The sequence below is a fragment of the Malaclemys terrapin genome, chromosome 9, assembly GCF_027887155.1.
Source record: "Malaclemys terrapin pileata isolate rMalTer1 chromosome 9, rMalTer1.hap1, whole genome shotgun sequence".
Classification (NCBI taxonomy): Eukaryota; Metazoa; Chordata; order Testudines; family Emydidae; genus Malaclemys; species Malaclemys terrapin.
In genome coordinates this window covers 98,537,109-98,563,036 of record NC_071513.1, presented here as the reverse complement: position 1 = coordinate 98,563,036, position 25,928 = coordinate 98,537,109, and the positions used below count along the sequence as shown (strand labels likewise).

General features: G+C 56.8%; 1 protein-coding gene across 8 annotated transcripts in view; it reads left to right on the top strand.

Moving 5' to 3' along the window:
- The first annotated feature begins 11,700 nt into the window (after window positions 1–11,700).
- FAM131A (family with sequence similarity 131 member A) overlaps window positions 11,701–25,928 on the top strand; it is a 46,980-nt gene continuing 32,752 nt past the window's right edge. For 2 of the 8 annotated variants that reach the window (XR_008446318.1, XM_054040574.1), the window contains exons 1-2: window positions 11,731–11,838; window positions 23,274–23,413. Coding sequence is in view for 2 of the 8 variants with exons in the window: in XM_054040574.1 (XP_053896549.1) it covers window positions 11,808–11,838; window positions 23,274–23,413 (171 nt within the window). In the remaining 6 variants the exon portion in view is untranslated. Of the gene's footprint in view, window positions 11,839–20,253; window positions 20,318–23,273; window positions 23,476–25,928 lie in introns of those variants that run through there. The other 6 variants (XM_054040577.1, XM_054040580.1, XM_054040582.1 and 3 more) reach the window with 5 other exon arrangements.

Sequence of the window (25,928 nt, the reverse complement as noted above, 5' to 3'; positions counted from 1 at the left end):
TATGGTCCCAGAGTATATCAATAACGTCACAGTGACTATCTGATGAGAGCAAACCAGAGGGGCTTTGGGGATCCACACACCTGCCTGGGGAGCTTGCCGGGGCATCTCTGGCACCCAGGCTACTCTAGAAAGTCAGTGCAGCTTCAAAATGTCCTGTCTCCCCTGTGCTTCGGGTTGGTGAGATGCCAGGCAGACGAGGTAAAGCCAGACTCATTCGGACTCTAGGACCCGCCCACAATCCACATCGCCTTTGAGTCCAAAACAAAGTCCTTTGCCCTTCTCCTTGGACTGGTCTTCACCTTTGGTCTCCGGATTGCCCCAGCCACATTCCAGCCCGGGTGCTTCCCACCACACCAGCAGTAGGGCAGAACTTTGTCATGCAGTCGTTAGTCCAGCACCATTATAGAGCCTGGGCTGGACTCAGCATCTCAGGATAGCCATGACAGGGCTCCAGCTTTTCAGGAGGTGGGGTTAGCCAGGAGCCCAGCTGAGGAGTGCATTGACCGTGCCTGGCTTTTCTGTCCCAATAGCTCCCTGGACAAACCTCACAAAAGACAAAGCTCCTGGGAAGATGTTCAGACACCAGAATATGCAGATGCCTCTGGGGACTCGAGGGCATCCTGGGTGCTAAACTGGCACTGCACGGTCCTGATGTCTCCAAGCAATCGATCTTGCAGGCAGGTGCCCCTGAGCTGGGACCTGGAGGGCAGCAGGGTCAAACGCCCCATGCGCTCTTCGAATAGGAACCTATTTCCTTGGCAGAAAAATAGTTCTGTGCTAGAAGGGGAGTGTCCAGCTGTGAACATAAGAACGGCCAGACTGGGTCAGACCAAAGGTCCATCTAGCCCAGTATCCTGTCTTCCAACAGTGGCTAATACCAGGTACCCCAGAGGGATTGAACAGAGCAGATAATAATGGGCAATACCAGCATCCCTGCACCTTAGATAGCGCCCAGTTCAGTGTCTTTCATAACGATGCAGCCAATGTGAATTACACCTCTGATACAACGCTACTTCTTCTCATAGCACCCCTGCCTCATCCTCCCGACCTGCCCTGTCGTGGGGCTGGCAATCGCTCCCTGGCTTTGTCTGCAGCAGGAACACAGAACAAATTTCTTCCCCCTGGCGAGCCCCAGTTCTGCTCTTCCAGTGCTAGCGGCAGCGGGAGCTCAGTGGAGCTGGGCCACCCAACAGAGGCCGAGTGTGATTAGGAAACGCTGTAGCCAGCTGCTCCCTGACATTTTCAGAGCCTCTCTATAGCAATGACTGTAATTCCCGACTTACAACACGGAGCCAGTTTCCCTTTGGAACACTCTGTCCAGCAAACAAAGCTGGCATGTGGCTAGCAAGCGCAGTGCTAGCCAGCATTGACAATGTCCCTCGAGAGAGAGAGAGATTAGCCAGCCCTTTATGCCGTGGTGATAAGATTGCCCTGTTAGAACAAGGTGACCGTCCAAATTTTAAATGACCTCAGAGATTTTTGCCTGTGCCATAATGAGCTCAGAGACCTTTCTGTGCAATGCTAGAGCCGAGAGAGCCCAGTAATGTCTTCTGTCCAGCTGACAGAGTACAGAGCGGGAGGCCTCTAGCTGCGGTCTCTGTAGCTGTCTCCCCCTTTGAGTCGGTCGGCTGGAGAGCTGCTCCGTCTCTCACACCGTGGGCATGGACAAGGGGCAGCGGCTAACGGCCTTGATATGCTGCACTGGGCACGTGTGGTACATTCCTTCTGGATGCCCGATGTGACCACTTTTCACCCCCATGCATATGTGCACTGACTGCAGCCCTAGCCTGGGCAGATCTTACCTGCCTCTGACAGCCACCTGCGGGGCCTGTCTCTGGCTCACACTTTGGCAACGCTTGCCTAGCCCGCCAAGTGCCAGTGAACTGAAATCGATCTCTCGCTGATCTGACCTTCCCAAGATGGCCATGGGATCTGGCCTTCCCACCATTGCTCGTGCTTGCTCTAAGGTGCACTGGCCACACATTTACCGACTAGCCTGCCCTGTCTAGAAACGGGCAGTATCCTACTGACGGCTCAGCTGTATTTTCCCAAGCTGAATCTCATGGTGTTGCCTGCTTGTGTCTCCAACCTTCTCTAGGCCCCCTTGGTTTACATTTTCCATCCTGTGCAATGAAACGAACGATGGGCCATTCCATTGCCACTGTTGGCAGGAGCGTGGGGATAAGACAACCAGGAAATAGACAGCTAACAAAGCCCTATTCCGCCGTATCTATTCCATAGCCCATTGGCCAATGCAGGAATCTACTGTACGGGGTGTTTGGGTTCCCATTGTCCCACGCATTGAGGTTTCCACTGGAGCTAAGAGTCACCCCAGGGAATAATCTGTTCAGTGACCAGCACTTTCTCCTGGTCATGAATCGTTCCCCAGCTGTGGGTGATTTCTTTGGTTTTTATTGTAATTACTCAGAATTATTTGCCTGTGGATCATCCTTTGGCTACAGCTCGATTGTGAATAGCTGACGGAGGAGCTGGTTCACTGGGTTCCTAGGTCACCTGACTATGGTTCTGTGACCTAACTGGGTGAGAGCCAGGTTTCCGATGCAAATGTTCACATTGGAATGGTGGGAATCTTCATCTCTGTTTGCTTGAATGTTTCTGCCCCCAAAGTCACTGCCTGGATCGTCCCAGATGCTGACCGCAAGAGGGGGCCGGACGCTGGGAAGAGTTTGAAGAGACTCACCCTGTAATAGGTTCCACCCTGTCCCTGAGAAAGGGACCACAGTCTAACCTGGGAGATCGACTTGTGCAACAGCTCATCGGATGGTGGCAGCCGTTCCATTCGCACGACCAGTGGGGCTCTGTGTGTGCGTGTGCGTGCGTGCGATTACACCCCCAAAGACTCCACTGCAAGAATGTTAATGGTGCGCAGTCAAAAGTGAGGAAATGCTAGTATGAAGGTTGCCGGGGCAACCTTAATTTGGTCCCATCGTGGGTCTGCATTATGATATGAGCATGTATTTCAAGACGGTATAACTATTTTTTCCCCTCAAGACACCCACTTTGCCAGTGGGTTTCACAGCTATTTGCTTGACAGCAAAGAAGTGTTGAGCACTGGGTCTATTCCAGGCTCTCTTTGGGCGTGTACCCTTTTGTGCCAATCCCTCCAGCCTCTCCCTTGCTCCTATCCTTCCCTCCTCAGCTCCAGCACCTGTCCCCTCCTGCTATCCCCCCAGCTCCTGCCCCCGTCCTTATCCTCCTCCCTCTGCCCCATCCATCCCTCTATCTCTCCTCCTGCCCCACTCTGCAACTCCTGCCTATGGTTCTCCCCCCAACTCCCTCTGCACCTGCCCTTCTCCCCTCTTGCTCCTCTCCCTCTCCCAGTCTGCTGTCCTCCTCTGCCCCTGCCCCCCTCCTGTCCCTGTCTCCCCACCCGCATCTCTTCCCCTCCCCCCATCACTTCTTCACCCCACCAGTCAGGGAGCTTCCTCCACCCGCTGTAGGCTTTCTGGGGCCTAGCAGGGGGAGCACTGACAGCACAGGAGAAACAGAATGTGAGAATGGCCCATGAACAGTCCAGCCAGCACCTAGGAGATGTGAGGGGATGGAGCATGCTCAGTTCAGATGGAGTCTTGGGGGGGAATTTAGCTGCCAAATTCAACCAGTCTCTACTGAGCCCGTGCAAACAGATTCTTCAGAGGTTTATAACTTGGCTGAGCTGGGGCCGCAAAAGGCACGTCCCTGCCACCAGGGCAACCCCCCTGCCAAATTTCAAGTCCCCCCTCCAAAGCATGGAGGCACTAGAGCTTCCCAACCACTCAGCTGTGCATTTGTTTTAACGGGGTCGAAAACAGCCACGTTTCCCCTCATCTCGTCCTGAGGAACATGGCTGGCAAAGTTCTAAGCAACTGAAAACGTGGTTTTGGAACAGGAAGTGTCAGGCAACCCGAAGTATAGGCTGTGCCACCTGTACTAGAGAAAGATTTATGGGGATGCTGTAGTGACACCAGCAGGAACAACGCTAAGGTGTCTTTAAAAATCAGCTGCTGCTAAGCTGGGAACACATCTACTACTATGCCTGTAACTGTGTAGTTATGGCATGGGACGACCGTCACAGACTCACAGGTTGTGCCCACTCTTGGCCCCGGGCGGGGAACCCTCTTCAGTGAGACAGCCCGTCTCGGGGGTCCACTCTCTCTCGGGGGTTAAGCCCCTCCACCTTCTGGAGCCGCACCTCTCGGAGCCTTAGCACGCCTGTCTCTCGCTGTGGGCCCCCTCAGGGAGTCCACTCGCTCTAGACCCCCAGGGCCTCCACTCCCCAAAGGTAATAATGTAACCCTGTTCTCTAGTCTGGAGGGACACTCAGCCAGTGTAAAACAGGAGGGTTTATTGAGCATTTGAACACAGCATAGGAAACTCTCGGAGCTCTTGGGCCTGGCCTCCCTCTGGCACAACACATCCAAGTCACCCCTGCATCCAGGTGGGCTCTGCCTTCTCTCTCTCTCCAGCTCCGCCGCTGTCCATTGTCTTCTCTCCAAGTAAACAGGGTCATAGAATCATAGCCTATTAAGGTTGAAGGGACCTCAGGAGGTCATCTAGTCCAACCCCCTGCTCAAAGCAGGACCAATCCCCAGACAGATTTTTACCCTAGTTCCCTAAATGGCTCCCTCAAGGATTGAACTCACAACCCTGGGTTTAACAGGCCAATGCTCAAACCACTGAGCTATCCCTCCCCCTCTCTGGGTCTCGTCTCCTCTCCTCTCTTCTGTCCTCTGGCTGGAACCAGCTGGTTAGGTCACTGGGGTCCTCTCTTTACAGCCCATTGTCCTCCCAGTGGCCAGAACCAGCTGCGACTCCTGAGTTGGGCCTCTGGGTCACCAGTCGCTGGGGTATCTATTCTCCAGGCCATTGGCTGAGGTCCCAAGTTCCCTCGCTGGTCCTCTGTAACAACAACTCCCCCTCCCATCACCTTGTGAAACGAGTAACACCCCGGGAAACTGAGTCTCACCCCCTCTGCATGCAAACAAGGAAAAACAAGGAAAAAACGAGATAATCCCCCACTTCTTCACAACCACTAATGGGATCCCTCTAAATGGTTCTAAAGGCATGAGCTTGGTGGAGCTTCAAAGCTCCAGTGAAAGACATTTACCTCCCCCTCCTTATCTCTCCCAGAGCAAGGTGCAAAGGTAACAGCGCTTATTATGGGCTGGGATGTTTATGCAAGACCCCCAGACCGAGCTGGGGCCCGATGGGGAATGTTTGCCTCACCGCGCCCCTGCCTGTACAAGTGCCCACCAGCTATTAGCGCAAAGACATTTCAAAAAATAAAACCATCTTACGCTGCCCGGACCAGCTCCCAGGACACGTGTGCTATGATTCGGAACGGAACGCAGCTGTTGTTTTTGTGGGCTTTCTGGATGGCTACAGATTTTACCAGTGCTTCCCTGCTGTCTAGTTCAGAAATAGATCTGGGTAGGGGAGCACTTCCCAAACTGGTTAAAACCACCCCCAAAATCCCACCAGCATTTTCATCCAAGGATGGCTCCTTCTTGCCTTTTTCCAGGTTTCAGGGGGTGACACACCATGCCCCCTTCTCTTTCCCATGGGGCAACACGTGGTGCCATCACCCCTGCTTGCTGACACTGACCTATTCCCTCCCACCTGGCACTAATCCACCCCACGGTGCTCCTAGGCAGTTGCAGCAGGACTAAGACAAGGGACCCCAAAAGGGTTAATTTGTCAAATCCAGCTCTGAGAAGTTGCCAGACAGGGATGATTTCCCCCCTCTGGCTATCACTGATCTGCCAAGAATAGAGCATTCCTGACCGTGTGCTTGGCTTACCCGTCACCCTGCCCTGAGGAGTTTGCAGAGCAGGAGATACGAAGCACTGGACAACCCCGAGAAGGGCCCCGGGTTAGATTTAACGTTTGCAATAGGATGGGATTGGAGAAAGGTCTGTGGGTTGTCATGGACAGGGGTTTATAGGCTGCTGGAAGGTGGGAATCTTTAGCTGTGATTTAAATGAGGAGAAGGTGGAGGAGCCTTTCCTATTGGGCTTTTGGGGGTGGGGGCCGCAGTATTGCACCAAGTATAGAAGGCAGCTTGGAAGTGGTGGGAGTGGAAGGTGAATTTGGGTGAGATTTTCAAAGTGGCTTAGGGAATCTCCGCCCCATTGCCTGCTAATAGACCCAGGTGACTGAGTGACATGATGGATTCCCATGTTCCCATGGAGCTAGACGCCTGGGATTTAGCTCGCTCATTCACAGTGGACCTGACTGATCCAGAGAAGGCCCCAATCAGAGCTTTCTCTTGTAGGTCACCATTGGCTCTAAAGCCCCCGAGTTTGGAGGGTTTGTTGTCTGAAGTCACATTGACGGTGAGTGAGAGTCCTGCAGACAGTGATAGCTGTGCCCACGCAAGGGCTGGATAACTGTCAACTACCAATCCAGTAGCCTCCCTAAAAGGCACTGTGAAACCCTGTCTGAACTGGGCTCTCTGCCTTCCAACATTCCTCCCGCTCCTGTAGCTGCATTAATCTCTGCCTGTGCTTCCCTCTTAATGCTATTTGCCTGAGGAGATCTGGGCGGAGATGTAACCGTACATACCTGTATTAAGTGCACGTTTCACTCTTTATCCCCAAATGTGATTTACAGGCTTGACTTCTGGGATCGGACAGTTTCAACACCGTCCCCGGCTCTGTTTCTAAGGGTCATCTAATAGCGTCCACTGAAGGGTTGTTAAGAGACAATGCCAGAGCACTAGGCTTAATGGTTCTAGCCCAGTCTTTTTGCAGAGCATGAACCCGGGTGGAACAGAGTGGGTCAGACTGAAAAAACAGATTGATTAAGAGTCCCACACAGATGCCCAGGAGCATCTGAACTGGCTGGGAGAATGTCAACTGGTTCTGTTCTGTTCCTGTAATTTAAGAGGAAAATTGATCTCACTTAGCCTAGTGGAGATTGTCTACGCGCAGAGGCTGCTTAGGGTTTACAGTCCTTCTTCTCTAATGCTGTTGTCCCCCAGCTAAATAAAAACAGTTTGTTTCCAAGAGGCCGATGGTCAGCATAACACCGGCCATGTGCCCCAAAGAGGGGAACACAGGTGCCCAAGCCCAGCCAGGCCTGCAGGGGAGAAGCAGCCGGCACCTGGGGTCATGTAGCTGGGTCCTGGGCTAAGAGTGGCAAAATCAGGGGATTCCACCGTGAGACAGGGAAGGACCAGAGACCATGAACTTGAGGGGTGCTCTCCGAGAGACCGGACGAGGTACAGCTAGCCCCGTAGCCGTGAGACTGTAAGAAGGTGGGCAAGTATTGGGCATCCCATTTGACCAGGCATTTAACCGAGATGGAGAGTGAATGTGATTTGCCCAAGGTCCCACAGGGGGTCTGTGAAAGAGATGGGAACAGATCTCCGGGCTCCCGAAGCCCAGCCCCTGCTCTAACCCAGCTACACTTGCTCCTGGTCTCATACACCCTCAGGATCTGTTCCTCTGAGCACACCCGTGTGGAGAAGATGAAGGTCTGGTAGCATCTCAGCTGGCTTTGGAGAACATCACATCTGGTTCCTTTAATAGGGAACTTCAAGGGTCATCTGCCAGGACCTGGGTGCAGGATTCTATGTTACTGCTGCTGCGGCAGAATGACCCCCCCCCCCTGCAGGTCCTGGCAGCTAAGTATAGGAGGTACTAATCCTGTTTGGCCGTGCAATGTCTGATCAGTGAGGTGGGCTCTGATGTTCAAAGGGGTGCAGTTAGCATCAGGCTCAGCAGAAGCTTTTGCTTCACATTCCCAGGTCAAAGACCCCCAGACGCTGACCTAATGTCATCTAGGTCTATCTAAGGCACCCATCACCAGGGTACCTGAGCACCCATCTCCTTCTCTGCCTTCTCCCTGGGTAATGAACAGTCACGACAGTGACTCTCCCCAAAGAGATGAACCACTTGGAGCCGACAGTGGGGAGACAGGAGCACTCCTGAGCTCTGGCATGCTCATATTCTCCTTCTCTTTTGTTGCTTGGCAGGACCCTGAGGGGGTCCGGATAAATGTGCTGGTGTGGGCTGGATAAATGTGCAGGCCTCTGAGAGCCTCTCTGCATGTCTCCCCATGAGCTGTCTCTCCTGAGTGATTCACTTACCCACTCAGCTGTATTATCTGGCTGCAGATCCAAGGGCTGCCCTCCAGCCAGGCAGGGAGAGAGGCAAATGTTTGAAGGTGATCCTCTTTCAAAGGAATCCATCACTGGGCCAGTCACTTTGGGGGCGGAGGGAGTTCTGGGCAGTCTCTTCCCAGGGCATTCTTCCAAAGTAGGCAGAGCTAATACCTACAGGAAGAGTTTGCATCACTCAAATGAATGCTGTCAAGGCTGAGCCCTTCTTTGCCCGGAGGCCGGTGTGTTTGAGGGGGTAGTTGTTTGCTGTGCATGCTTGCAGTGCACAATAACCTGCCTTTTATGTGTTCCTCCCAGGCACATGAGGGAATGAACTAATAGCAGGAAGAAGTGGCTGTTGGCTCAGAAATCTCTCTCTTTCCCCCTGCCCGCAATTCTCCCTTGCTTCTCCTGTCAGGGCTCTGCCACTGGATTTAGAAGGCAATTTGACTGACCCCAAATCAGAAGGGACTCCGTTCGGGCTAAGCCAAAATCCCTGGCAGCCTGCCCCGACCTGAGCAGAACTAATCTAGCCTCCAGCTCGCTCACAGTGAACCCAGGCTGAGTACCAATGTAATACTCCTAGGTCATATAAAGACCACTTACCTCCTGCAGCTCCCACCCCAGCACATGACATGGGTGAGTAATGAATTAATTATGGGGCACATCCTGGGCATAGGCTCCAGCGTCCAAAACAAGGCCTTTGCAAGGGGCTTTCTGGCTGGATGCAGACTTCCCCGTAGCAGAAATTTCCTGCATCCCAATCTGCTCGCTCCTTCCTGTTTGTTTCGCAGGCTTTCACTACGAGGCTCGGCAGCAATTGTGCATGAGAAACATCCCCTAACGGAGTCCCTAAGTGGTGCTGTTCTGGGCTAAGGGGATGTTCGGGGCGTCAGGGCTATTTAGATTGATTGCAAATTGTTTGTATTATGGTAGCAGCAAGAGGCCCCAGGTGAGTCAGGCGCCCCGTTATGCTGGATAAGAGGCTGAAGAATTGACAGTCGAAATAGACAAGACAGATGCGGGTGGGAGAAAGGGACGTTAACCCCATGCATGTATTTGAACCCCTTTCCAAGAGAAACCCAGAGGGATCATTTCCTAGCTGTTAATCACTACCCAAGCGCTTAGCTCTCCAGGAGGCTGGAGCTAATGATGGGCCCTGCCTCGAAGAGCCGACAGCCTGGAAGCTCGATCCATTGAGGACCAGGTCCCCTCTGGTGCAAAGCAGGGCCCCGTGGGAGGGTTCTTTACAGTCTAGTTCCCAATGCTCTGGCCACGGGAGCCCACCACAGTCTAACTGGCTGTGAAAGCCTGCTGCAAGGGCCGGATCCAAAAAGCTATTGAAATGCCATGAAAAGACTCCCATTGGCTTCAGCGGACTTTGGAAAAGGCCTGTACCGTGTAGCGTTCGTAAGATGAAGCACAAGGTCTCCCCGTAGCCTTGCTAGAGTGAAGGAATTGCAGAGGAGTTCATCAAATAAGGCTAGCATTGAAGCCACTGGAATTTAAAGGTACCTCATCCACAAAGATCAGCCCCCCACACGTCAGCTGGTTTGCTTAGAAACAGACATTTTTATCACCCCAACAGCAATTTCCTGCACATTGTGTCAGGCAGCCTGAGTGCAGGGCGGGGGGGCGGCGGCAGGAAGGAGGGGGTGCACCTCTTCCCAGCCCCTTTGTTCTGCAGCATTTCATTTCTTAGGTCTGCCGACCTTTTGCTGCCTGGATTTATCAGGCCATTTCATCATGTGACACTTGGTCACCGATGTGACACCTCTGTCATAAATACACAGGCAGGGGCTGGGCTTGGTGCCTCTTTGGGAGTGTGATGGCTGCGGGGGAAATGCAGAGCAAAGACGGCTGGAGCCAGCTGTTTGTCCGCAGCGCCAGCAGAGCGTAGGCATCAGAAGGGCCCGGCTGCCCCGGAACTATCCCTCAATGTGCGTCAATCTTAAACCGGAGGGACCATTCGAGGAGTGAGCAGTGTTCCGCCTTCGTGCTTGTTTACTCCTTGGCCTCTGCTGGGCCTGCCAGCTGGGATGCCCCGTGAGTGCCAGTTACCCTGGGGTTTGTGATGGGCACACCTTGCTTGCTAAAACTGGGCCCAGCGTCCCCCATCCCCTCCCCCCACTACTCTCAAATGACAAAAACTCCCTGTCACTGGTGAGCCTGGCTGGATGGGAACCAGCAGCTGAAAGGCTCCATAACCCATTATCGATCACACCCTGAGCCAGCCGGGATTTATGACTCACAGCTAATACCGGGGACAACATTCCCATGAGGAGCCATTGAACTGGGGGCGTGATCGATGCCGCCGAATGATTTGTAGCCACCTCTCCGCAGGGCCAGACGTTGCTGACAAGGCAATGTCAGGCTGTAAGATGGGTGCAGCTTGCTCTCCAGTCCTGGGAGCCCAAGCCCAGCCCGGTGACAGGTGCTGTGTGCGGTGTCCTTTGTGTAGCTGCCATCCCAGGGTGCTGCCATTTCTGTGATTGGTACGAATACTCGGGAAGGGCACAGCTACTCCCAACGCAGCTGCGCTGTCTCGATCGGGGCCCCACGGTGCTAGGAGCTGCACACACCCAGTCCCTGCCCCAAAGGGCTGACAGTGGGTGGGAGAAAGGAAGGTGCATCCTCTCCTGGCCGATGGGGAACTGAAGGCCAGAGAGCTGGTCACACAGGCAGCGTGCAGCAAAGCCAGGAACTGAGCCTAGATCTCCTGAGTCCCTCCTCATTCCACTGACCCGGCGAGGCAGCCAGACCCAACAAAGAGTGGGATGAAACCTCCAGCGAGGTGACACGGCTCGTGTTTGCCGGAGCGGGGGCGGACCTTTGTGACCTTTGCACCAGAGGGAGGTACTCGAGGAACTACAGGTCCCCTTGCGGTGGCTCAGCGCCGGCCAGCCCAGCCTGGCTCAGGGCTCTTTCAACGTGGGCTCCTTTCCTTCTGGATAAGCTCCTGGGCTGTGAATCCCCGGGCAGGCAAAGGCGGTGGTGCCTGTTGGGGCCGTGAGGGATGAAATGACTGCTCTACTGGAGTCCCTGCCAAACCTGAGCTGAGGGCCCCTCTGCTTGGGACCATTTCAGGTTCAAACTGGGCTGAACTGGTTTTCAGCAGGAGCAAACTCCCTGGAGCAGGAGAAGAAACTTGGTCCATTGCAATGTCCAGCTCTCTTAGGGGGCCGAGCCCCTGGCAACCCCAAAGTCCCTGGCCTTGGTTTCTGCGCTGTTCTAGGGGGCCAAGGAGCGGGGGAGGTGGCTTTGCTCTGGGCCAGGGGTGCTGACGGTTTTGTTTAGACTAGGGTCTGTGGAGGGGGGTGTGGGTGGGTGCAGACCCCCCCCCCCGGGCACCAGCCTCCCCCTCCCTTGGGGGCTGGCTGGGGGCGCTCTGTAGCTCCCTGCTGGGCTGGCTGGGGGGTGCCCCGGCTGGGCGGTGTCGGTCGGAGGGGGACCCGCGAGCGGCGGGCGCTGCCCAGCGTGCTGAGCCGGGCCCCGGCCGGGCCGCTGGCCCCGGTGCTGAAGCCCCGCCCCGCCCAGCCGCGCTGCGCTGACGTCGCCGGGCGTGCAGCCGAGCCCGCCGCCCGCCGCTCCAGGGCCAGGCAGCGGCAGCGGCAGCGTGTGTCCGGCGGCGCCCATGCGGGTCTGCGGCGATGCGAGCGGGCTGCGCTCGGCCCCGCTCCCCGCCTAGCCGCCCCGGCCGAGCATGGGCTGCATCGGCTCCAAAGGCACCCTCGGTAAGCGCGCGGAGCGGGGCTCGGCCGGGCCCCGGGGGATGCACCGAGCGGAGCAGCCGGGGGGACCCCGCGGCCGCGGGATGCAGCGAGGGGAGGGGGCCGCGCCGCAGCCCGGGGGGGGGTCGCTGGCGGGCGGGCGGGAGCCGGAGCGATTAGTATGCAGGCGGGAGGGCCGTTGCCAAGGCACCAGTCTCCTTAGGAGACCTTCAGCTTCCCCCCGATCCGCTCCCGGAGCGAGGAAGCGGCCGCGCCGATGGGAAAAAAAAAAAAAAAAAAAAAAAAAAAAAAAAAAAAAAAAAAAAAAATAATGGAGATATCCCATCTCCTAGAACTGGAAGGGACCTTGAAAGGTCATCGAGTCCAGCCCCCTGCCTTCACTAGCAGGACCAAGTACTGATTTTTCCCCAGATCCCTAAGTGGCCCCCTCAAGGATTGAACTCTCAACCCTGGGTTTAGCAGGCCAATGCTCAAACCACTGAGCTATCCCTCCCCCCTACGCCTCGGTGGAGCGCAGCCGGGGCCGCAGCTTCTCCTGGCCCTGGCCCTGGCTGCGGGAGGGGGCTGGCGGGGACGCGGGGCAGGGTTAGCCCGGCTCGGCTCGGCGCTGGTTCGGAGCGGGCTGGCTGGTGGGAGCGGGGCGAGACGCGCTGGGGGTCGCTGTGCCCGGCTGGCAGGAGTGGGGGCCCCGGGGTGCTGCGCTGCATCGGCCCCAGGCCGCCATCCTGAGCTTGCACCGCTCGCTAAGTTGCTCGAAGTTGCTCGGAGGGAGGTGGCCCGGCCCCAGCGCTCTGCCTTGGCCGCTGCGGGGAGAGAGCCCCCGGCCTGGATGTGACCGACCCACCCCCTGCCCCAGCGCGCAGCCCCACAGCTCGCTCTCCCCTCCCCGTGCGAGCCTGGCTCGGCTCCGCTCTCGCCTCCTGCGGGCTCTGCCTCCCTGCTTACCCGGCTCCCAGCAGCGGCTCTGCCAGCCCCACAGCCGGGTTTCTGGGCAGGGGTAGTCCAGGTGCTCCTGGGGCCTGCCTTGTTGCTCTCCGGCCAGCACTTCCCTTCCCCAGGTGCAGCTCCAGGGCCCCCTGCAATGGGGGTGAATCCCCTGGGACTGTGGGGAGCCCTTCCCGGGGCAGGGCCTGGCCCCAAGGGGAGAGAGTCCATCAGGTGGGCTGGCCAGGGCCTAGGGGAAATGCCACTGAGCCCATCCAGCACAGGGGGCTGTTAGCTAAGGCCAGCCCCAGCCAGGAGGGCAGCTGGGGCTTGTCTATATACGGACACCCTATACTGCAGCCCCTTCAAAACGCTCCTACCTCTGAATCCTGGGGATCCTAGTCCCTGTTTAAACCACAGTGGTTCCCAGCCGTGCTCAGCTCCCTTGCCCCCTGCCTGGGTTGGGTGTACTCCCCCGGGGGGAGGGGACCGGTCCCGGGGTCTCTTACAGTGTCGGTGCTGCACAAGCCTCTGTCCCTGTGCAGACGGACCCAGACACCCCCCTTCCTCCTCCCTGCTCTCTTAGGCCCCGTTCCAAGAGCAATAGGGACTCACATTACCGGTGGGTGAGCGGCTGCTGCGGACTGCCCCAGGGAACCCCACTGGCACCCCTGGGCAGCAGCTGTTCTGGGAGACCGTGTCTCCTCTCGCCGAGCCTGTTTTTGAGAGGAAGGATGGTCTTGTGCAGGGGTCCCCAAAGCGGTGCCCGTGGGTGCCATGGTGCCCGCCGGGGCGTCTATGTGCGCCCGCGTACTGGCCGGTGGACAAGCATCCGCCGAAATGCCGCTGATTTTCAGCGGTGACGCCTCTTGATGTTGCTGCTTCTCGGTGGCATTTCGGCGGATGCTTGTCTGCCGGCCACGGTCCTTGGTGGCTCGTCGTCCAGCGCCCGCCCCCCCGGGAAAGGTTGGGGACCACTGGTCTTGTGGATAAAGCCCTGGACTCAGACTCATGCCCGTAAGGGCCTGAGTGGGGCTTAAGTGATGCCTAGGCCTCGTCCAGCTCTTTGCAAGCGTTCCCCCCTCCCCACAATACTGCATACCTGGTGCCTCAACGTTGTCTCCTGCAGACCCCTAGCCTGGGCCCAGGAGTCCCTGCGCTCCAGCTTCCTCAGCTCAACTTCCTGCTTTGAGGGCACTGTCCTGGGGACACCTACATGGGCGGGGGGGTTCTGCCGATGCACCTCTCAGAGAGTCGGTAGCCAGCTGGCTGGAAGAGTTCTTCCGTTGCGTTAGCTGCATGTGTGCCAGGGGTTAGGTCTGCACTCGGGGTGCGGAGTGCTTCACAGCCCTGAGGGTGTCCCAAAGCCAATCTATTTCCTAGGTGGAGACCAGGCCTGTGTTTTTCTCATTCTCTATGGAGGCCTCACGGATTTGCCACCGCATGTGCCTCCGGCCCACCGGTGTCCCCATCGCTCAGTGTCACACAGCCTTAGGCAGAGTCTGTGCTACCCTCCTTCGCCATCCCCTTTCCTCACCCCCTGGACAGCCTAGGGCTCCACAATACCCCAGGCAACCGCGTCACACTGAATGCATCCCCACCCTTTTGGTTATATCCGGCTCTGATGACCAGTCCCTCAGCCTCTCGCTGCTTTTTCAGGGCCTTTGTTTTGGTCCCACTTAAGTCAATGTGGGTTTTTGTCCAGTGACGTCAATGGGAGCAGGATCGGGCCTTTTCTTTCCAGCGCGCACCCAGCCTGCGCCGGCTCGGGCTCTGAGGAAGGATCCCTGCTTTGGAAAGGCCCAGCACGCTCCTGCGTCTCCCAGTTTAACTCGGTGCCTCGCTGTTTGCTTTGCTCCGAGGTCTAGGCCCCAGCTGTGCCTCTAATACAATGTTTGAGGTAGCCTCCGGCCTGACTCTGTGCTGTGAGCTCACAATTCAGCCTCGCAGCCGGCTCCTTCCCTGGCTTTAAAAGCTGCCCCTTTAAAATCAACCCTGTTTAAACACCCACCTCTTTAAGGGTGTTATTACACCAGTTCGCTGGGCCTGAGCTCCCTCCGCTCCTGTTGACTTCGGTGGCGATTGCGGGTGCACAGCACACTGCAGGATGGGGCCCTAATTATATCTCTGGTGCTCAGTGGGTCTCCCACACTCCCATCAAAGGCTGGTTGCGTTCCCCTTTGTCGGCTCCCAAACAAAAGCTGCTCTCACAAGCCGTCATCCAGTCATTTTCCCCGTTGTGCCATTCAGCCGGGTAATAGCGTGGTCATTAAAATCGCCTGTTAGCATGACTGTACCCACGGCGTTTGCTGCTTAGACGCTCTCAGTCCCGGAGCTTGACCCCTACCGGACCAGGAGGGTTCCTGTTACCTAGCAACTTGTAACCGAACTGTGTCCGCTTTGGTAAGCTTAGGCTGTGTGACTCGCTCCCCTCCCCGTCTGTTGGTTTGTTTCACTTGTTGCATTGGGTCTGAAACCAAAGGGACAGGCTCCTCCGGGGCAGGGAATCTCTTCTACTCGGGGCCTGGATCTCCCCACCGTGGGATAATCTTTGGGTTCCTTGTTAGGTAGCGAGCGATTCCCCCGCCACCCTCCCCCATGCTGATGTAACCTTTCCTTCCTGTCGAGTTTGGAGTCGTCACCGTATCCAATTGATTTTTATCATCTCGCCACGCAGCGCAGCGGAGGCATGAGCGATGAGCTTTGCTCCCCCCTGGCAAGCATTCCAGCTAAGCCCTTTTTTGGCCTTAAGCTTCTACTCTAGCATTAGCATCTGGCCAGTTGTCACTCCCTTTGCTACGAGCTCCGTTTAGCTGACAGCTGGCGTTCGCTTGGCACAGGGCCGGGCCTCGCCATGTGCTCTTAGCCTGGCCTCTGGAATTGTCACGCTTCCCCACACAAGGCAATGCACGCTGGGAGTGACACACGGCTGGCTGGGTGGAGTCTGAGGGCAAGGGCCTGATTCTGCTCCCACTGAAATCAACGGTACAACTCCCAGGGACTTCAGGTGGAGAGCAGGATACAGCCTGGTGGGGGAGCTAGACACCTCATCTAGGGGAACCTCCGGCTGGGGCGTGGGTCGGGAAACGCTGGCTGGGGTGTGGACCTTACTGGACAGGCTGTTCTGAGAGAAGGAGGCTGCCCCTTTCTCATCTCCCTGTCCCATGAGTGATCCAGCCCCTAACACAGAAACGCTGAAACCTCCCGACTGGCCCAGCCCCTGCCTACGTCACAACGCCTGTATGGTGTTTGCTCACACGTGCCACACTCAGTCACGCTCACTAGCACGGCACACTTACTGCACCCACAGTTAGATCAAATCCACGTTCACTAATGTAGCAGCAGCCTGGATACCCGCCGGGGGTCATGGGTACATGGTGTCTTCCGTCAGTATTTAGTCATAGCGGGTGCCCCATTCTGGGTCTTTGGCAGCCGTTGGACTGGCACTGTAATGGCAGGTCTGAGACAGGAAAGGATCCCACCTCATTATTACGGGATCTGTCCCCAGCCCCGGTGCCCAGGGGTCAGGTCCACACCATCAAGGTTGCAGCTTTGTAGGCCCAGAGCAGCGACCAAGGCAGGTGGTTCCTCTGATGTGGCATGGAGACTGAACTGTGCCTCTGCCTGGCTGAGAGGCGCTCCTGGCCAGAATCAACCAGCTCTGGGGCTGGAGGGTGGTGCAGGAGTGGGGTAGCCAGGAGTGACTCCAAGTAGGCGTGTGAATGTGGAGGCAGGTGTGTTCCAGATGAATTTGTCATGTTCCGTGTGCTTGGGGCAGTGCTGGGCGGGGGGGGTCTGTGACACAACAGAGAGTGGGGCGGATTTAACCAGGGAATGTTGCAGGGGAGTTACATTGGGGATGGGGGACTTCCCTTGAAGGAAGATACCTGAGCTGTAACCTGAGCCAGGAGGGGGGTTGGGAGAAGTGACACCTTCTGCCCCGGGAGACTGGACAAAGGAGAGGAGGAGCTGGGGGGAGCGGGGAGAGAGCTGCTGGAGTTTCAGTTTTGTGCTGGGTGGTGGAACGCAGGGAACCCCAAGGCTGGGGTCTAAGCTCCCTGCCCCCCAGCAGGACTTGACTGAGGGGTCCTGGTTGTACCTACAAGCTCTGTTTTAGACTGCGTTCCTACTGTCCAATAAACCTTCTGTTTTACTGGCTGGCTGAGAGTCACGGTGAATCGCAGGAAGAGGGGTGCGGGGCCCAGACTTCCCCACACTCCGTGACAGGGTCCCAGTGCCTCCCTGCGCTCTGTCCCGCTGCCCACCCCCTCCCCAGCATCTTGGCTCTGATATACCAGTGTGGGGGCCAAATGAGACTTTTCCCGTCCTCGGCCCGTTCGTTCTGTGCCTCTCTTCTCTTCCCCCGGTGTCAGCAGCGGAAGGTCACCTTTGCAGCGTGGTTGGGGTCAGCCCCTGGCCCTCTCTGCTCTCCACGCTGCTGTGATTCCAGCATCGGCTGATGCACGTTGCTGTCCCTGACCCAGCTCCAGCTGGCCACACGTGACCAGAATCTCTGATGCTGGGGCTGTCTGTGCTGTGCCAGCGGGGAGGCTGCCCCGGGAGGAGGCCTGTGGGAACTGGCACCCGCTTCATGCCCGACACTGGGCAGGAGGCCGTCTCCTGTCACCGCCCTGACGTGTGCTCATCAGAAAAACTTGCTGCGCCGGAGGCGCCGTCGCCCCCCTGGAATATTAATGGCTCCGTGGTGGGAACATTGTGTCCCTCGAATGGAACAGGCTGTAGCAGGATGCACTTTCCTTGGAAGGAATCCTGGCTGAAGGCACGTTCCCCCTGCCCCCATGCAGTGAGGCTGCCCCTCACCCTTGACCTGGGGGGCCCACAGCCTCCTCCCAGCCCCCACTGTATCCATCCCACCGCACCTGCAAGGCCCAGAGCCTCTTCCCTGCCCCCACTGCCTTCTCCTTGCCCCAACCCACAGGGCTTAGTGTCTTGTCACCCCTCCCTCCTTCACTCCACTCCCCCCCCCATGGCCCAGTGCCCCCCCTCTCTCCTAAAGGGTTCAGTACATCTTTTCCCCCTTCCACATCTTCAGTGCCTCCAGCCCGCCATGGCCTGCAGGGCTCAGAGCTTCTTCCCTCCCTCCCTCCCCCCAAGAGATCAGTGCATCCTCCCATCCCCACCCTGCAGGGCTCAGGACCTCTCTCCCCTCTCCTGCTGCCCATAGTGTTTGGTGCCTCCTCTCTCCCCTCCCTTCCTCTCCATGGCCTGCAGGGCTCAGCCCCTCTCCTGAATGGGATGAACAGGCGGTTCAGGGCGCAGGATTGTCTAGGATCAAGCACACGACAAATCAAGACCTGTCCCCAGAACTTCTGCCGAAAACACCCAACCCCTCCCTGCTCTGCTCCTGACCCCCAGCTCTGGCTGTGCCCTGCTCCCCGCCTGCCATGGCAACCCCATCTCTCTAGCCCCTAGCATCCCAGCCGGCATGCACCCCCAGTCACTAGTGCGATGCAGCCACTGCTGGGGTGGAACAGGGGAAGTGAAGAAGAATCCTGTATCCTGAAGCAGACAGGCTACCCTTAGGAGAGCTGGGCGTTGGCCGGGTCTGTGGAGATACTGCCCCAGTGACCAGCTGTCCAGCTAGCCAGTGCCTCTTAGCGCCAGGCTGGGGGCACCGACTGAATGGAAGGGTGCCCTTTGCTGAGTCACCCCTCCCTGTTTCTGCAGCGGGCTGGTCCTTGGAAGTCTCCCATCCAAACTTCAACAAGGCCTGCACCGCTTAGCGCAGATGTGCTCCTGGTGGTTTGCCTGCCTTCCTTTCTTTTGGGCCGTGAGCCCGGGGCACTGCCAGCCAGCATGGCACCTGCCCAGGGTCCTCGGCTCTGCTCCTGATTCGCCACGGTAGCATGGAGCGGTAACGCCCCGGGGGGAAAAAAATACCCCAGCCACGGCCATCCGTGCCCAAGGTCGCCTGCCAGGAGGCCAGGAACTGCAGCAAAACCCAAGCAACAAGCCCTTTGCTGCTCCTGTGGGATGCAGCCGAGCTTCTGGGAAAAGGGGAGCACGTGGCTTTGGCTAATGCAATTCCACCTCCCCAGCTTCCAGGCACCTCTGCTCTTCCCCCCTCTAGTACAGCAGCTCCCCAGCGGTGGGTCGTGTGTGCCCCAAAGGCACTCTTCCCCCTCTGCCCCTGTGCAGCAGCAGCTGTGCAGAGGACGTGTCGGGTGCCAGGGAGTGGACAGTCAGCAGCCCGGCAGTGATCATGGCCCAGCTGGGGGCATGGCTGGGGAGAGCCAAACAGGGCTTGGGCTGAGAAGGGGAGTGGGGAGCAGGGGGTTGGAGGATGGGGGAGGGGAGTGGAGATGGGGGGGCCGGAGGGCCCCCACTTTAAAGGCGCTCTGCAGCCTGGTATGACAGCTCCTAGCAAGCCCTAGTTGTTTTCTCCTTCTGTATATGTCAATAGGATCCCCAAAAAGACACAACGCGGCCGGTGGGTCACCTTAGTAAAAAGTTTGGGAACTGCTGCTCTAAGAGGCAGTGCTGTCTAGTGGTTTGAGCACAGGACTGGAATCGGCTCCTGCTTTCGCCTGGGTAACTCGGGAGTGACCCCACTGGTGTCACTGCGAGGAGCCAAGCCCGGGAAAAGAGGAAGGGTTAATAACATGGACAAAAGCGTGTCGGTGCTTGTGGGAGAAGCGGGCAAATCTGGGCGTGAAGGTGGCATTGCTGGTGAAATGGAAGGGGCTGGGGTCTCGCCTTCAGCCCTGGGATGAGAACCTTCCTCTTGCTCTGCCTGGCCTGTGGGTCTAAACGTTCCAGCGAGGGGTGCCCCCGGGCTGCGCGGACAAAGTGAAAGCAGTGCATGCTGGGAAACGCAGTCCCTGGGTTACAGCTCCCCATGCATGCTGAGCTCTCTTGTGGGCCCCGTTGGAGTACGGTGTGGGCTGCAGCTGGCCCGATGCAGCGTTCTGGGACTCTAAGCAAGACAGACCCAGAGCGGGGAATAGCTAGATTTTCCTTCTTCACTGCTGTATAAAGCCAGGCCTTTGCCTCTTGGGTGGAAGATGTGCCGCGCTAGTGGGGCAGACCTCAACCGAGACGTCACTGCAGCACCTCCCCAAGGACTTCATTGACTGCGTGGCTGGCTTTGTGGGAGTGTCGAAGGCTCCGGCCAGGATCAGGGTCCCATGGTGTTGGGTGCTGCACAGACACGCCAGCCCTGCCCCGAAGAATTTACAACCCAGTGAAAAGCTGGGGGCCGTTACTGTGTCGAGCAGGAGGAGGGAGGAAGGGTGAGACGGTCAGCAGGGAGTAGTGACCTCCCAGAGCAGATCAGGGAAGGCGTTAGCCTGGGCTGAATTAACACTAGGAAAACCAGACTGGTGTTGTCAGGCCGTGGGGCAGGTTAATCTCCCATGGCTCATGCCTGCTATCTGTAGGTCTCTTTTTGTGCCTGCAGGGTGAGATGCATCCCGGGCGCGGAGCGGAGGCACAAGGCCTGGGCACCGCTTATGACTTGTGCTGGCCCCTCTGTGCCGGGTGAATTACTCCCCAGAATTACTGGCCTGGTTTGCAGCAAACAGTCCCGAAGTGTCAGGTACAATGTTCCCTGCACTTCTCCAGGGAGGGAAACTCTGCTTGTGCTCTGGGGGCTCTGTGCTTTACATAGTGACCCAGGCGGCTTTGTAAACGAACGCACAAAATTGGCCCCAAGTCCCCCTTAACCGGCAGAAACCACATGACGCTAAGATGCAGCAGGCGGAGGCAAAGGGCTGCTCTCGGCGCTGCCTGGGGAAGCCTCACGCTGGGATTCTGCTCTGCTCCCTGCCCGTGCAGGATGGAGACTTCCCCATGGAGCGGAGGGGGAGGGTACGCAACCCATCAATCCCATCCTCCTTTACTTACCTGCCAAGTCCTTGTGTCTGGACCCCATGGGTTTTCCTGCCACCTGTGATGACATCCGCAGCCTAAGCTGGAGGCTTCCCCTGGTTCATTTGAGGGGGTCTGGGATGACGACAGCTCTTGCAGGGGAACCCAGAGCCCTTCTAGTCAGGTCTTGGCAGGTACATAGAGAGGACATGGGTTTTTCAGCCCTTTTGTTCTGCAGTGTAACAGATGCCATGAACAGGAACCTGTTCAAGTCACTGGCAAAATTCTTAATGGGAGCAGAATCAGGGCCTTAAAGTGCTTAAAAACCAATTCCAAACCACCTTTGTAAATAAGAGAATGTAGTATTGTCCCCTGGTGGGAGCCCAGCATCCGACCTCTGTGTGTCGGGGGAGGCAGCCCCACCCCAAACTTCATGCCTTTTTAGCAAAGAGCAGTGAGTGTGAGGATCAGGCCCTTGTCATTTCACACTTGCAGTGAGTTTGGGACGGTCTCAGACACACTGGAGAGAATCCTGGCCACAGCGTGCCGAGTATGGCATTCCAGTCCATCCTGACCTGGGTGGTGCCTTGTCACCCATTGATGTGGACACAGCTCGGAGACAGAAACCCCCCAACCAAAACCACAGCGCCTCTGAAAGCTCCAAGCAGGCAGCGTGAGGATGGGGCTGGGATGGCAGTGTGCCGGGGTCTCTGCTGGAATAACATACTGAGGAGGGCCTGGCTCACAGACCCCGGGGTGACATTCACCCTGAGGCAGAGGGCCAGTGCACCGCCTACTCACCGCTTACGCCCTGTGGCCTAGTAGAGCTACGTGGCCCTCCTGAGATAGAAACACCTGTGACCCACTGGTGGGTGAGTGCATGGTCAGTCCCCTTTCGTGCCTGATCCACGAAGAATGGGAGCCTATTCCAGCCCCCGCCGGGGAGCCCGGAATCTAGTTGCATGTGTAACTTTGAGGGTCCCAGTTCGACCCCTGGTGTTTTGACCAGGATGGCAGCTGTCACAAATGCCTTTTATTATAAGTATTACGGTAGGGCGTAGGGGCCTCAATCCCGCTGCGCTAGGTGCTATGCAACCATATAACAAAGGGAGGGTCCTGCCCCCGAAAGCGTGCCGATCTAAGCGGAAGAGACAACAGGTGGCTGCAGTAAACAGGCGGACAGGGGAACAATGAGACGTTTGGGATGAGCAGCGCACCAGCTGCCTGATCGGTTACGTTCCATCCGGTTGATACAAGAGAGAACAGTACAATTAGTGCCGACAGTGTGTCTGCTAGGAAATCCGGCAGCCCCGTTCGGGTGTGTCTGTGCACGGCAGCCTGCGTGTGAGTGCGTGTGCCTTCGCACATGTAGGGCCTTTATGCTGTTCTCTTTTGCTAGAAGAGAGGAATTCACTCCCTCTGAGTGGCAGGTTTGTTCAAGGTTCCACGCACAACACCGCCCCCCATGTTAAGGGTTTGCTGCTCTGGGGCTTACACGGCACTGCGTTGGGGTGAACTTCACCAGACGGACTCACAAAATCCGGGGGGATAACCCTGGGGAAATGCAAAAGAACAGCCTTGGATTCCGTGCTGCAAATACCAGTGCAAAATCCCACCCCCTTTAACACGTGGGCTGAAACCCACAAGGAGGTCCGTGCACAGAGGTCCCTCTTTGAGGGACACTTAGAAGGTGGATTGACACAGCTACGTTGGTTGGAGGTCTGTGAAAAAACCACACCACTGATGACACATTTATACTGGCCTAGGCCCCAGTGTAGACGCAGCTTTGTTAATGGAAGACAGAAGGCTTCCATCGACTAAGGTTCTGTCTACACGAGAAACGCTGTAGCGGAGCAGCTATATTACAGCCGCAGAAGGTGGTTCTTGGGTCACTGCTGTAAATCCCCCACTCCAAGAGGTGGTAGCCAGGTTGATGGAAGAATTTTTTTTTTACCTAGGGGTGTCTCCCCCAGTGCTTAGGTCAGCTTAATTACATCCCATTTTTCACAGCCCTGAGTGAGGGAGTGAAGCGGATCTATCTCTGTAGTGTAGATCATCCCCTAGCTATGGTCATTCGGGGATGTGGTGTCCCTACACGGATGGAAAAACCCATCCCCCTTCCCCAGCAGTGTCTGCACTACAGGCTTATGCTGACCTAGCTATGCCGGTATCGTCTCCGGGTGTAGACACAGCCAGGCCTCCATGGTGGTTTAGTGCCTGTTAATACTTGAACTAAAACATTAAACCAGCCTCTCCTCTCCTCTTCTCATTGCTCCTATGCCCCCGGGAAACAAAAAGGAATTCCCCCTCTGTGCTTTTCTGGTCCCACTGGGATGACTATCATTAACCCCTCTTTGTCACTGCCCACCGCCTCCTGATGGTGCTCGGAGACCTTAGAAGGAGGCTCGCTAGTAACAACGGGGTGATGTTTACATACATAGCCTGGGATTCCTTAAAGGGAAGAATCAACCCCCGCCATTGCCCAGGATTGGAGTGATCTGGTCCCAGCAGAAAGCACAGAGCTGGAGTCTGTGGTGCAGAGCAGAGGGGACACAGCCAGCGCCCTGCCCATGGCAGTCACTTTCCTGGAGGGAGCAGTGCAGTTTTAGAGTCCCCAGGGGCAGAGGGCCCCGCAGCAGGGCTAGGCTCTCGGAGGCTGACGTTTCTCTGTGCTCTCCCCGCAGTGGCTGTGGACACGACTTTGCATGTGGAGTGGAATGAGGTGAAGGCCCTGCCTGCCCTCTCGCCCTTGGGGAGCACCAGGACGTCGCTGGTCCACAGGCTGGTTCGGCAGAGCTCAGTGGACAGCCAGGACTCTCTCGAGGTGCCACGGTTCTCATCCCTCTACCTTTGGGGACGGGGGGTGCTCCATAGATGAAATGAGCTGTGAGTGGGCATGTGGGTCTATGGGGCAGCTGTTTGGGGCAGGGGGAGATGGGGAGGAGGGCCATGTGTGTAGCTTCTCTGCCTTTCCGATTCAATTGAAAGCCAGTTGCCGGTTAGCTAGCGGTTCTCTTAAGGCCCCAGCTGCTGGAGTCAGGCCTATCGATCACATAAGTCTCACTTCAGCCCTACTTACGTGGCACATAGGCCTTGTGGGATGAAAACAGCACCTGGGCTTTGGCCGGGGTTGCTACCATCAGGATAGACCCACAATAGCAACACTTCACCCTTTGCCAGTGCCTTGCAGCTGAAGATCCCAGAGTGCTTTGCAACCCGAGAACGAGCCTCACCTTGCAACCTTCCCCCGGGACACGGTGGCAGCGGTAGGCCGATATTGGAGGAGAGGAAACGGAGGCCTGGAGGGAATAAGGCCCCCGTTTTCCACCGTAGCATCCAAATATCAGTGGCTTGTTTTGCAATCGTGGCTAAGAGACTTGCTCAAGGTCAGGTCCAGAGCGTGCAGCTTTGCCCCCCCAGCACCAGTCGACCCTTGCGTGGCTCGGAGATCCCAGGGTAACTATCGACTGTGTGATACATCAGAAATCTTTATTGGCGTGACAGGCAACGGTAGGCCCTTTGGGCAGGGAGGAGCTGGCTGCAGGGGGACATTACTGAATTCCAGTCATCTCCTCCCCTGGCCTTTCATTTCAGGGCCTCCCACATCTCACGGCTGCCTGGTTTAACTTTCCACCTAAGGCTGCTGTATCCCTGGGGCTTGCTGAGGTGGTGTCTACACTGCACGGGAAGATGTGCTTATAGCACGGGTAGGCATCCCTGTGCTAGCTTTAACCTAGGCCACGATAGCAGTGGAGATGTCCATCCAAGGCCTCATGATAGTCCCCGTCCCGCTGCTGTGACCAGGTCCAACCAGGCTGTCCCCTTTGACCTTGTCTGCTGGAGTATTTTGCCACTGTGAGCACCACTGCAGCTCCCAAGCGCACCGTGCACCACGCTCACGTCACCAGGCGATTGCGCGCACTCTGGGGAGCAAAGCTGTCTCCACTGCCATGTCCCTCGGCACCATTGCAGGGCCAGCATGCCCAGGAATAGCAGGCATTGTAGCGCCAGTCGGGCTTCCCGGCGCAATTCCACAATGCTCCTGTCCCACTTTTAGTGGTTGCTTTGACAACTTGGTGCCCCTTGAATTTCCCCCGTATTTCCTCTCTGCCCCCCATGTCTTTGTCTTGCTCCCCTTTGCCCCACTCAAGTTTTCCCCCAACCCCCAGTCTGGCTCCTCTCTGCCCTGCTGTCCCTCTCCCTGTGCTCAGTGACCCTAGAGAACCCTGCCTAGGGCTTAGTCCCCACTGCCTGTGGCCATGAGTGAGTCCTGCTCTGTCCGTCTCCCTGCCCGGTCTCTAGCCATATCTGCAGCTCAGGGCTCTGTTCCTTGCATCTGTGATGGGTTGGGGATCACCCACACCCATAAGGGGTTCTGTCACCACCCGTCTTGTAACTTTGGGTGCTGAACTGCTCTGCAGTTATGGCTCAGAGCTTGACACCCACAGCTGGTCCACAAGTATAAAGGTCACATCTTGGCTTCCACCGGCCTCATTACACCTTGCGGGGTGACCCCAACAGCCCTTCCGGTCCCAAGTCTCCCCAGATCCATCTCACCTGAGTTCTTAATGACCAGACCCTCCTATTTTCCCCTCTGGCTCACCGGCCCCCAGTGCTCAGTTCGCTTTGGGGGACACATGCTCCAAACGGTTTGCACAAAGGAGAGCTGCTAGACGTAAAAATAAAAAGAAAATCCTGGGTTCAAAGACGAGCTAGTGAGGAAGACCAAACCCAGGCAATTAACAGACACGCAACTCCAAGCTTTACATTTCTGTGTTAGTTAAAGTCTCTTTTCTAATACAAGTTATCTATTGCCTCTGCACAGTTTCATAGAATATCAGGGTTGGAAGGGACCTCAGGAGATAATCTAGTCCAACCCCCTGCTCAAAGTAGGACTAATCCCCAGATAGATTTTTACCTCAGATCCCTAAATGGCCCCCTCAAGGATTGAACTCACAACCCTGGGTTTAGCAGGCCAATGCTCAAACCATTGAGCATATCCCTCCCCCTCCTGTGTGCCTGTCTGATAGACGGGATCCCGTCTTTCTCCAGCTTCCTATTTAGAGGCTGCCCTTCATCCTCATCGTTTCTGGATAAAAACCCTCAGACGCAAGCCTGATTTGAAAAGGCTTTCCCCCCCCCCCATCCCCCTCTTTCTCCTGGCATGATGACTCTGTTATTCCGAGTAAACTCCCTCCTTCCTTAGGTTTCCAAGACTGGGGGTTTCTTGTCAGTTTCAATGTCTTTCAATTAACTTGAATGGCCCCCCATTGTCTGTTCCTGGCTGGACAATGGGTCATTGCTTGGAGCCAGTTTTGTGGCAACATCTGGCTTGGGAG